Source organism: Prosopis cineraria, unplaced genomic scaffold (genome assembly GCF_029017545.1).
Source record: "Prosopis cineraria cultivar Desert tree isolate PC_DT_omini unplaced genomic scaffold, ASM2901754v1 PC8, whole genome shotgun sequence".
Taxonomy (NCBI): Eukaryota; Viridiplantae; Streptophyta; class Magnoliopsida; order Fabales; family Fabaceae; genus Prosopis; species Prosopis cineraria.
In genome coordinates this window covers 23,631,188-23,643,487 of record NW_026555339.1, presented here as the reverse complement: position 1 = coordinate 23,643,487, position 12,300 = coordinate 23,631,188, and the positions used below count along the sequence as shown (strand labels likewise).

Sequence of the window (12,300 nt, the reverse complement as noted above, 5' to 3'; positions counted from 1 at the left end):
ATAACAAAAATTTTCACTCTGATTGCTTGAGATTCATATCCACTTTGTACAATTTTGTTAATTTCATATTCTCAAATCATTACTTTCACCTCAGCTAGGAGCTCTTGATACATTAAAAAACTAGTCCTTATTACACAATCTAGTTAACTAAGGTAAAATTGATGATTTGAGAATATGAAGTTAATGATTTTAATGCATGTTTTCAAAGAAAAATTGGTCCCTATTACACAATCTAGTTAGCTCATTTTGATTCACAAGCATGACATGGGCATGGATTTAATTATGATAAAAAATCTTTTGTGGTTGCTTAAAGAATTGGTTGGCACTATGCCCTTCATCTATATAAACAAGTACACTGGGATGTGATTTAATTATAAAATAGAATGAAAAAATGACATCATAAATAGCAAACAATAATAATAATAATAATATGAATGGCATTTATGGGAGGTACAAGTCATTTATAAAGGGGCATATACATTTATCTCATCTTCCAATTTATGGAATCTCCCTTTAACGTGAAAAGGCAACTCAACAAGATGTGGACACAATTTACGATGACATTATTTCACACGCACACAAATGAACACATTAATTTTTTTTAACCTCTCAATGAAAATATCATCTTAATAAATCTATTTATATTTGGGGGGTTAAATGTACCAATAAAAAAGTAGGTCCATTTTAAACTTTCAATTAGAATGAGCTATTTAGACACACAAATTCTTTTTAGAATCATTGGCTAATAGCTCAGCCTGCTAGAAAATGCCACATTAGGCCCCCCATTTTAGACCTTGGAAAATCTACTTGGGTTAACTTAAAAGTTTATATGCCCAAATACAAATCATTTATCTATCTATCACTATCAATCTATCTAATTTAACTTAAAATTTTATTGAGCTTGGCAACAAAATATATGAAGAAAATTTTATATTTCAAAAATTATATTAAAAAACTGGTTATTCAATTTGAACTAGTTATTAACTTTTGAAGATATGATATTTGTACAATTAAAAAATAATTTTTAAAAATGAACAACACCCACTAATAGTTTTCACATTATATCAATAATAAAATAACACTACCAATTCAATATTTTCACAATGAAAAATTGACAAATAAATGCAAAATGAAATTTAAAAAATATTTTGGCAGAGTCTCCTCTAAAAGTTGAACCTCCCAAACTTTATTTTACTTAAATAATCACATAAAGCATATAATGTAGTGATTTTAATAGCAACAACAATTTTTTTTTTGGATAAAAAAGAGGCCCAGCCAGATTAAGTTAGGGTGGGATTATTACAATCAGCTAAAAACAAGGAAACAACATTAGAGGGGGGAGTAATGATCTGGTGACAGCAACAACAATTTTAATGAACTAATGTACAAGAATTATGTATAACCTAAAATTTTCAATAGCCATTTCAAACAAAAAATAATTTAAATACAGATAAATGAAGAAAATAAATGAAGATAAAAGGTTAAAAAGCTTACTTTTAACGAGGCTTGATCAAAAATCTTTCAGAGAAAACACCCAAGCACAAATCTAATTTTTTAAAAATAAATAAATAAATAAAGTTGCGGGGCTAAGATTTTTGTTTTGTTTTGTTTTAGATCGGGGTTTAAGGACTTGAGGTAGGACGCTGGGGGTGTGGGGTTGAGGAAGGGGGTGTGGGGTTAGGCAATTGGGGTGGGGGGGTGGGGGATTTTGGAAAAGGGAACGAGGTGCGTGGGTTAGGGGGGATTTTAGGAAAGGGAACAAGGAAAGTGGTGGGGTTTTGAGGTGGGGTTGGAAATGAGGAAAGTGGGGCCGATGTGTGAGTCATGGGGTGAGGTGAGGGGAGCTGTGGAGGAGGGAGGGTTATGCGTGTAGTGAGAGGGAAAAGGGAGAGTTGAGGGATGAGGGAGAGCTGCACTGAGGAAGAGGAAGGGTTGAAGAAATTGTTTGAAATTGAAATATTTTTATCTTTTTTTTTTTGAAAAAACTAAGACTATAAAAACTGATTTTTTGGGAAAAAAATTTCAAATATTTTTTACATCATATACTCTCTACATGGTGTAGAAAAAAATTTAATTTCTTTTATTTATGTTATAAAAAAATTTCAGGCACTTTAGTAAGTTCAAAGAGGTGTAGAAGCTAAATTTTCAAAAAATTTTCAAACACTTTTTATACCGAGGAAACTCCACTTGGTGTAAAAAAATTAATTATTTATTTTTTAAAAATATTTTAGTTAATTTCTACACCAGATAAACTCCACCTGGTGTAGAAAATTTTTCTAAATTTTTTTATTTATTTTATAAAAAAAATTGAAGGCACTTTCTACACTGGGTGAGTTCCACCAGGTCTAGAAACTAAACTTCTTTTTTTAAGAAAAAAAATTAATTACTTTCTACACTGGTTGTATGTGAAACCGGTGTCAAAAATACTTTTTACACTGGTTATATGTGGAACTAGTATAGAAAGTGTCATATATAGTCATTTTATTTACAAAAATGCCACCACTCACACTTTTTACACCGGTTACTTTTAAACCGGTGTAAAAAGGTGGTGTAAAAAGTGTTTTTTATAGTAGTGTAGAAGGGGTGAAAAGTATAAAAACTTGTTCACAAATATGTAATATCTTGGCTAGCTGTGAGATTGATTGATGAATACCTATATATACTTATGATAATATAAACAAATATGTCATGTGACAACACTGTTATGTATAGTTGATCATTGTACATTCTATTTTTTTTTTAATGATAAATATCTAGTTGACAAGCCATGTGACATCTTAAACTTGATTTTGACATATGTCAATAACAACAATGTAGGAATGTTAACTGCTCCATATTATTGAACTTTAGAATGTCAATTACTCTTCTATGAATACTTAAGGCAAAATGCTCCTTAACCTAAATTTAAGCTGAAGTTTACTGGTCAAGGTCAACGTTCATTAGTGAAGAGACAATGTTGTAACAGTTTTGAAACTTAAAAGTTGAAATTGCTTCAATAAATAGTTTAGAATACCTGATGCTTCTCATGAAACAATTTATAGGGGGGAAAAAAGCTCTTAACCATAAATTAAATTCACATGACAGGCTGGAAAAGTAAAGAAATTATACGACTCATGGTTTCTGGATCTTGAATAGTATGGCCATCTCCATGCTGGTACATGCACAACGACATTCTTCCAAAGTTCATAGCAACTTGAATGAAACTATTCGAATAAGAAGAATTGCTGGCTTCCTTATTCATCTTCTTCCAAGTTTCAAAAATAATGGAATTTATATACTTACGAGCATCTGCTTCAGAAGATCCAGTTTCATTCATATAACACTCAATTGATTTAGGAATATCCCCAGTCTCCTTTTCACGCTGAAAAAAAAGTGAAAGATTATAAAAAAAAGTAATGAACTTATATTTCATGAATTAATTAATGCTTAATTAAATAATTGGATGTATATTGTTATGATACCTTAGATGTTCCCAAGTCATCGACAAGGCGTGAAATAATTGTGGAAGAATGAATAATTTTAGCATATTCTTCTAAGCAAACCATGTCATCTTTATTTTTTGAATTAGGAAGTGAAAAATATGCATGAACAAGTAGGATTGATCCACTTATTGAAACCCTTGCATTTTCTAGGTACTCATCAAAGCTTGGTTGATACCCACAATACTTCCATTTTGCCTCAACCAGATAGGATTTACAAAGATCAGCCCACTGAAAAAAAAAAAATTAAGTCCCACAATTAGTCCATAGAATAAAAGACACATGGATCAGGTTAACAGGTTTTAATATAAGGTTAAAAGATAATTTGTCTTATAAACTATAGGTTCGAGAGCGTATTGGACCCTAGACTCATTTTTTCTATAATATTCCCTCTCAACCTTCGAAAATAATATGTAGTGCAACTCTTATCATTAACAAAAGTTAATTTTGACTATTAGCTAACAAAAAAATGCTGGAAATGGACCAAGAAAATTATAGAAAAAAATAAGAATAAAAACGGACCATGAAAATTTTCTCAATCCATTTTCATAATTTTTGATATCCTTTGCTGTCATTTTTTGATCAATTAATGGTTGAAGTTAATTTTTGTTAACAGACAACATTACACAAAAAATAAACTAGAGTCCTAAATGCTCTTGAACATATAGTTTAGGGGTCAAATTACTGTTTAATCCTTTATTATTAATTAAAAAACCCAAAAACTAACTAAAACTATATCAATGCATACCCCTTTCGTAAAATGTGGAATAATGTTGCGCTCATTTTCTTTAAGGAAGTCAAAAGCAACTTCATTGACCGTGTTATAGAGTCCAAGGAAGCATATTTTCATGTAGTCTGGAAGATTATCCATAGCATTTATATCCCATCTGTAGTAGAAAAGGTACAAAAATGTTTATATTAGAATAATTAGAGAACAATTAATTACTATAATTAAACACAAATTGCTGACCTGTCAACCACTTCTGTGAAACGTTTCAGTTCTTCCAAAGTGCCATAAACATCATAAACATCATCGATTGTTGTTATGAGTGCATTAATCTTCGTCATCACTCTTCGAAAATATCCAAGCTGTGGTTCATGAGCAAAACCTATGGTCCAAAAGAAGTTTTCCACCAACCTATCCCTCGCGAAACTCAGCCTTTCTCGGAATCCAATTCTTTCCCACCATCTTTACATAAGAAATCCCAAACATATACATATTACGTTTAGCTTTTATATGTATATATGTATATATGTATATATGTTATCTTATATATATATATATATGCTGGCATTATATTATCGGGTTTGATTTGGGCATTTATTTGTTCTATGACTAAGTTGTGTGGGGGAAGTTACTAAGTGGTTTCATTCAGGGCTAAATGATAAATACAACCCTTAAACTAAAGGTCTAGAAGTGTATGGATCTTTAAACTTGTTTTTGGTGCAATTTTTTTTTTTAACTTTTCAAAATGGCATAATGTCACCCCTACCTTAACAAATATAATTTTGATTGTTAATTGACAAAAAATTATAGAAAAGAACTAAGAAAATATTTTTGGTTTTTCTTTTTAAATTTTTGAGGTTCTTGTTTGTAATTTTCTAGTCAGCTAATAGTTAAATTTAACTTTTAATAATAGTAGGGACAACATTGTACTGTTTTTAAAAAGTTGAAGGGGATAATTGAACTAAAAATAAGTTTAGGGTCTCTAATACAATGATGTTCCAGGACTCATATCTTAAGAAAATTTGTTAAAAGGCACAATCTTGTTAGGTTGAATTGCACAAAATAATTTTTTTAAAAAAATAAATATGATAGGATAAGATTAGCTAAAAAAAATTCACAAGTTCTGTAGAAATATTAGAATTAATATGCAGGATAAGTTTCACCTTGATGCATGTTTCAAATCTTCTTGGTGGATGGCTTGTACCATGTTGAAATCCAATTTAGCAAGCTTGAGCAAAGTAGGGATCATATTTGGTCTTCTTTCATAAACATTTATGAACCAATGGTTTTCCAATCTCGTTATCCTCCAATGCAGTGGAAGCTCTAGGGCATGATTAACTAAGAGTGATATTTCATTGTCCACGTTGGTTTTGTCCATCACAAATTCTTTAAGACATTTTGAGCTGAAATCCTTGGCTGCGTCCAATATTGTTTCACCTTCCATTGAGTAAAATGAAGCTTCATACAATGAGAGCATCCCCTTGATATCAATCGAAAGGTCAGAATGGAAATTGCCCTTGTTATCTAGAAACTCGTTAAACACATCTGCAATCAAAACCATAAAATGTTGACATATTGTTTGATTGTTAGAAGAGTAAATGAGCAATTGTCCCCTAAATTATTAGTCCAGAAGCATATGAGATTCTAAACTTTTCTTTATATAATATTTCTCTTCAAATTTTGAAAATGGAGCAATATTCTAATCCATATCATTGACAAAAATTAACTTTGACCATTAGGTAACTAGAAAATAACAGAAAAGAACATAAAAATTGTATAAAATGACCCAGAAATTAAAGTTAATTAAAGACAAGGACCCAAAAAATTACAACCCTTTTTTTTGTAATTTTTGAAATCATTTTCTGTCATTTTCTTATCAACTAATGGTTAAAAGTTGAAGGGAAATATTATAAAAAAAATAAATTCAGGGTCTCAAATGCTTCTATGGATATATAGTTTGGGGGCCAATTCTCTTTTACCCCTTTTTTAAATAAGCCAACTTAATAATTTGACAATCAAATAAATACCTAATGAGATATTATAACCATGTTGTCTTAAGAGTCTGAATTCAAGAGCTGTGGCATATAAATCTTTGTTCCTCTCTGATGCAAATGTTGCCCACTTCTTTGTTAAGTAGGAGAAGTTATAGGATCGAATCTCAAGGGTGTTCAATATATCAAACCCTTTGGAATTCGATCATTGGGAAGATATGGGGAAGGCTTACTATAGCAAACCCCCGCTTGAGTATATGGGCTTGAGAGAGTCTCACTTCCTGCCCCACCAGGAACACCCGGGGGGTTTTTCTTGACCAAGGGGGAGGGAAAACATGCATGTTTGAATGGGTGAACCTTCAGGTGTTTTGTCTGTTAGGTGAGGCTATGGTAGGTGGATGTAGTATACCTATTTACTATTAAATTCAAATTGTGATTAAAATTAAACAGTCATATTGTTAAAATATATGCAGAAACACTTCAAATTATTTATTAAAATTTTCAAGAAGTTAAGATTCTAAAAACTCAATCTCATTCTCATATTCCTCACTTGTTCTTTTAGTATTTTATCTAACTATGATCCATTTTAATTTATTATTTCGTAACATGAAGCAATCAATTATACTTCAATTCAATTTCTGTGAAGGTTAAAAAAAATCAAAGTGCTGCCTTATTAAATTCCAAAATTTCAACAACTTTAAGTAATAAAAACAGAAAGTCATTAAAAAAATCTAAGTAACTAAAAAAGTTTAAATTAAAGAAGCACGACCTAAATCAATATTTTTCACTATTTTTTTAATTGGCAGAATCTCTACTTAAAATCGAGACTTCACAAAATTTTGACAACATTAAACACAGAATATAATAGCCAACAACCAATATTATAATCATTTCAACAACAATAAACTAATTGACGGCCCAAAAATTTCAAATATTCGTTCTATGTCAATGTAACAGAACATTTTTTTTAATCAAATGCATAATTAACAACTAAACTATTAGAAAATGAATAGGAAGCACATTTTAGTAGGGGCAATAAAACGATAAGAGAGCATGAATGAAGAAGAAGAGAGGAAGACGAATATCATACCTTACTGGAGAGGTTCAAGAGGAAAACAGTGATGGAGACCACAAAGTACGACAATGATGGGGCCAAAAAAAGGAAAGTGGAAGAAAACCCACTTGCCCAATAAATTTTGATGCTGGGAATGGAGAAAAATGGGGGCTATTGGGGCACATATAGTGTTTTCGAACAGTAAAATGAGCGACCCAACGGGTGAGAAAATGAAAAAGACAAACTTTCTGCATTGGTTTTCGCCAAAACCGACAAAGAAAGTGTTATCCATGTCATTTTGGAGCTAAACGACGTGGGTGGCTTAAGTGAATATCTACATTGGATTTTATGGGTAGCCGACATACATTAAAGTTCAACTGTGTATGTTGGTTTTCTACTAAAATAACGTATAATCCTTAATTAAAGTTCAAATTATCTAAGTATGTGTCACGGCCTTTTTATTCTACATCGGTTTTAGCCCAACTGATGTAGGTAGGCGACGTTAATTCTATTTCTTTGCAGCGGTACTTACTGTTTATGAGGTGTATATGCAAATTTAGTAGTGTATTTTACAAAGTTTTCAAAGTATGTAGCTATTTTATGTCATATATCTAAATTGTTAGGTAAGAGCATTTGTGGGTGGGTACAACTTTGGGAGTTCTGTGTGAGTTGGATGAGGCTATGGACTGCCTAGTATATTGTTGCACTTTGCGAGTGTACGGTAATACAAAATAAGCAAAGTATTATTTTTCTAGATATCTGTATTAAAAATTTGGTCAAATAAAAAATATTGCAAATTTAATTAAGTTAAGAAAATCCAAAGTATGATTGGCATTTAAAATATAAATTAAATGTGTGAAAAAAATATGAAAACATTGAAAAGAAATTGATTTGGGACTTTTTGAAGGTAATTTGACCTAGGATTATTTATGCCCTTTGTACTTCAATAATGCTCATTCAACCCCCAATATATTTTCCTTTTAATGACGAATTATTCTAGTCAAGGATACTAAATTACTCACAAGTGCTCTCTTAAGTCTCAAAATAAGTGTTTAGTTTGATTAATCTCTTATTCTCTTAATTAACTAATTAAACATTACTTTTCTTTGCAAATCATTTGACTATGAGGCTAATGAATGCACTTCTACCTCATTAACACAACCAACCATTTAACTTGCAAACTTCAAGTTTTCACACAATCTAACTTAAGTTCTACACTTAACTTAGTTCTCTCAAATATCAAGTAAATGAATCCAACAATCTAATTGGTGATCAATTAACTGGAAGCATTAAGCATAAAGTAAAATTAAATCAACATAATTACATTATTAATCACAAACATAAAGGGTAAATGAGTGTTTAATCCATGCAAGGATTCAAAATAATCCTAGAATTAAGGGTTTAGCTACAAATGTTTATAAAACCCATTGAGAAAATTTATCAGCACAAACATTGAACAAGAGGAAAAGAAGTGGAGAAGGAAAACTTAGTATGAAGCTAAAATCTCTTCCAATATTTAAATCCTAGCCCAATCTTCGCAAAAATTCAAGCCCTAGCAAACCCAAAGCTTCACAAAAAGCTTCTGAATTAGAACATATATAGTGAATGATCATATGGATGATGTGGTTTTATTGTTAGATTCATTGTTGTGTTTGGGTAGTGTTATTATTGGGGTTAGTGATATTATTGTGAATTTATTAATGTTTGGAGATATTGTTGATTGTAGGATGTCTAGCCATTTTTGTTACTCTTAACTTTGTGAGACTGGTGATATAGCTAGTAATATGGTAGGTGATATTTTTATGTGGACTTGAATGTTGTTATCCACCTGTGTAGTTTATGGTTTGACATGCTATTGACTCCCAAAATTGGTTATGCTGAATTGTGGCTATGGGAGGTCAAGCGTGGTTAAATACCTAGGTCATAGAAGTGATTATTGTGTCCCAGTGTTATTGGCTAATAATCATTAATGAGATTACTTATTTTTGCTTTCATTTGTTTGATCACTCTGATCTTGTTGTTTTGAATGAGATCCCGTTTTTAAAGAGCTATCTTTTCTCTTGTAATCATGATTAAACATATTCTACTGTGATAATGATTAATTAGAGATATTAGCCTTAACTATCATGGTAACATTGTATCGCTCCTTTAGGTCTCCCCACACCATAAAATGGAGGCCGCGATCTCCTTTGAGATATATTAAGTTTATGAGACATGACAATGCGAAGGTGTTGCAATGGTCCCACTTGATTGCTTATCTCAAGTACGCGATCCATCCACAATCTCAGGTTTTTTTGTGTTAGGTGAGGCTAGGGTAGGTGGACGAAGTATATCTATTTAATATGAAATTCATATTGTTGTGATTAAAATTAAACAATCTTATTATTATAAAAAAATTAAACAATCTTATTGTTAAAATATATGTTGAAACACTTCAAATTATTCATTAAAACTTTCAAGAACTTAAGATTCTAAAATTCAACCCTTTTTTCATGTTCATCACTTATTCTTTTAATATTTTATCTAACTACGATTCATTGTATTATTACCTAACATAAAGAAATTAATTATGCTTCAATTCAATTCATTAATTTTACACTAGTTTTTACCACTAATTGGTATAGAAAGTGTAACTTTTTCCACTGGTTTTTGGGACAACTGGTGTAGAAAATGTTTCCCTAGCTTCCTTTTACTTGTCAACTCTTGAATGGCTTTTTACATTAGTTTTTCAACCGAGGTTAAAAGATAGCTTTTCACATTGGTTCAAAAACCTGTCTACACTCTCTCTTTTTACATCAGTTATGGAATCAGTGTAAAAAGATTTCTTTCTTTTTTTTTTTTCCTTCTTTGTGCAGTAATGATCTTTTAGTTGCAGATTTAGAGCACGCCTTGCCACTCGCAGCTCACAGTGCTCAGGTGCCATTATAACATCTCATCAAAACAATCTTCCAATGGTGGGATGTCATCATCATCACATTCATTCAAGCTCTTACTTTTATATCCCTACCTTACACGAGAAATCATAGTCTTCTTGTATCGACATAGAGATATGCCCAGCTCTCTGACACTTAAATCAACAAGTATCATTAGATTTAGAGAAGAGGATTTAGTGTCAAGGTTACCTTTGGTAACGATGTTACAAATAGGATTGAAATTAAAGTCAATTTGAGAATAGTTACCGCTAAATGCATGACCGGTGGTACCAAAGCTGAGTTGGAGGTTTCACCACCACACACAAAAGGGCGAGAAAGGTTACATCAAAGAAAGCTATAAGGTTATTAGTCACCAAATACATATGCAAAGAATCAATGAAAAATTAAGTGTGAATATGGCTGAAAGTCTCTACCAAATGGAAGTGTTGATTGTTGATTTCACGTATCTAATTATTGTTCTAGTTCTGTCTTGTGTCAAAAGAAAGCCCTACGCTGACCAAGTGAGAGAAGCTCCAAGTGTCTAAATAATGAGAGGTCTTGGACTAGGAGATGAGCTTGGAGGAAAAGTGACTCATGTATAAGCAAGAAGCCAACACAAGGAGAATGTTAAAAATAGCCAATTCTCTCTTTGTGTGAGTTAAATGCAGTACCAGTGGCAAAGTCAGGACCCAGAGCTAGAAGCTGCAAAATAATTTAATAAAAAATTAATATTTTTAAATAATACTTATGTTAGGACTAAATTTGTAATAACATAAATAGATAAATCATCATTTTTCATTTTAAAAAGAAATTATATTGAACATGTTGATATGGACCTTTATTGTAAATATGCTCTTCATATATAATTTAAATCATTAAAATATTATGTATCTAATAATTTTTGAGCTCAAATATTTTTTATTTATTTTAGAGGATGCAAAATATAAAAAGTAGGGGGTGCACAGTTGCAGAATTTACATGCCCCATTTGTAATTTTTCCCAAAATGAGGGTATTATTTTTGGAAAACCGGTGAGTTAATTGTGATAATGGTGTCCAACGTTCTACTTCAGATTTTCTTCCTATAAAAGGCAATGGTGATCGCAAATTCATATACCCACTCTGATGATAGTAGTTGGAAAAGTAATGACATTATATTATTACATGATTTTTAGTATCAAGATCTTGGAAGGTATGACCATCTCCATGCTGGTACATGCAAAGTGACATCCCTGAGAGGATCATAGCAATGTCAATGAAACTCTTTGGGTATGAAGAATTGCTTGTATTCATCTTCTTCCAAAGTTTCATATATCAATAAATTTAAGTGCCTACGTGCTTCAGCTTCAGAATTTTCAGTTTCACTCATGTAACATACTCTATTGATTTTGGGGCATCACCGTCTCCTTTTCACTCTGAGAAGAAGAATTTAAGATAATGAAAAAATTAGCACCATATTTCATGAAAATCTTGGTTTTCAAAGCGAGAATTAACCAACCGGTCCTTCTAATTTCCCTCAATTTAGTCCCTATAGTTTTTTGGTTTTACCCTCAAGGTTAAAATCCTTGGATTTTTTCTTTGGAAAAATGAAATTAAAAACTTATATGTTTTTATGAAAATATTACATAACTTTGGTTACATAATTTGTATTACTCAAATTCATATAATTAGATTATGTTTTCTAAATAATTTTCATAAAAAATTAATAAAAGTTTAAACATTGTATTAAATCAAGTTTTTTTCTGCTTTTCCGCGTAAAAATATTAAATCAATTTCTCTATAAATTTTAAAAGTGTTCTATTTTGAAAAAGTTAATACACTACTAGAAAAATGTAAATTAGCGAGGAAATTTAGCGAGGGATCATCTATTCCTCTCTAAAATACCAAGTTAGCAAGGAAATTAGTGAGAGATGTTGATTTCATAGCTTGCCTTAACATTAGCGACGAAATTAGCAATGGACTGTCAATCCCTCTCTAAAGTAAGAGAATTAGCGAGGAAAATAATGAGGAACTATCAATCTCTCTTTAAAATAAGATAATTAATGAGAGATTTAGCGAGGGATTCTATCCCTAGCTAATTACTACAAAAAAAAATTACCTTTTGACAATGACTTTTAATTATATATTTAATTATTTTCA

At 31.0% G+C, this 12,300-nt stretch overlaps 1 protein-coding gene across 1 annotated transcript; it reads right to left on the bottom strand.

Moving 5' to 3' along the window:
* Positions 1-3,073: 3,073 nt before the first annotated feature.
* On the bottom strand, positions 3,074-6,538 carry LOC129317482 (myrcene synthase, chloroplastic-like). The gene is made up of 7 exons (XM_054961802.1): positions 6,431-6,538; positions 6,234-6,327; positions 5,370-5,751; positions 4,450-4,668; positions 4,228-4,366; positions 3,462-3,710; positions 3,074-3,361 (listed from the first exon to the last, which is right to left on the bottom strand). The coding sequence occupies exons 1-7, from the start codon at positions 6,536-6,538 to the stop codon at positions 3,074-3,076; spliced, it is 1,479 nt and encodes a 492-aa protein (XP_054817777.1).
* Positions 6,539-12,300: the final 5,762 nt, after the last annotated feature.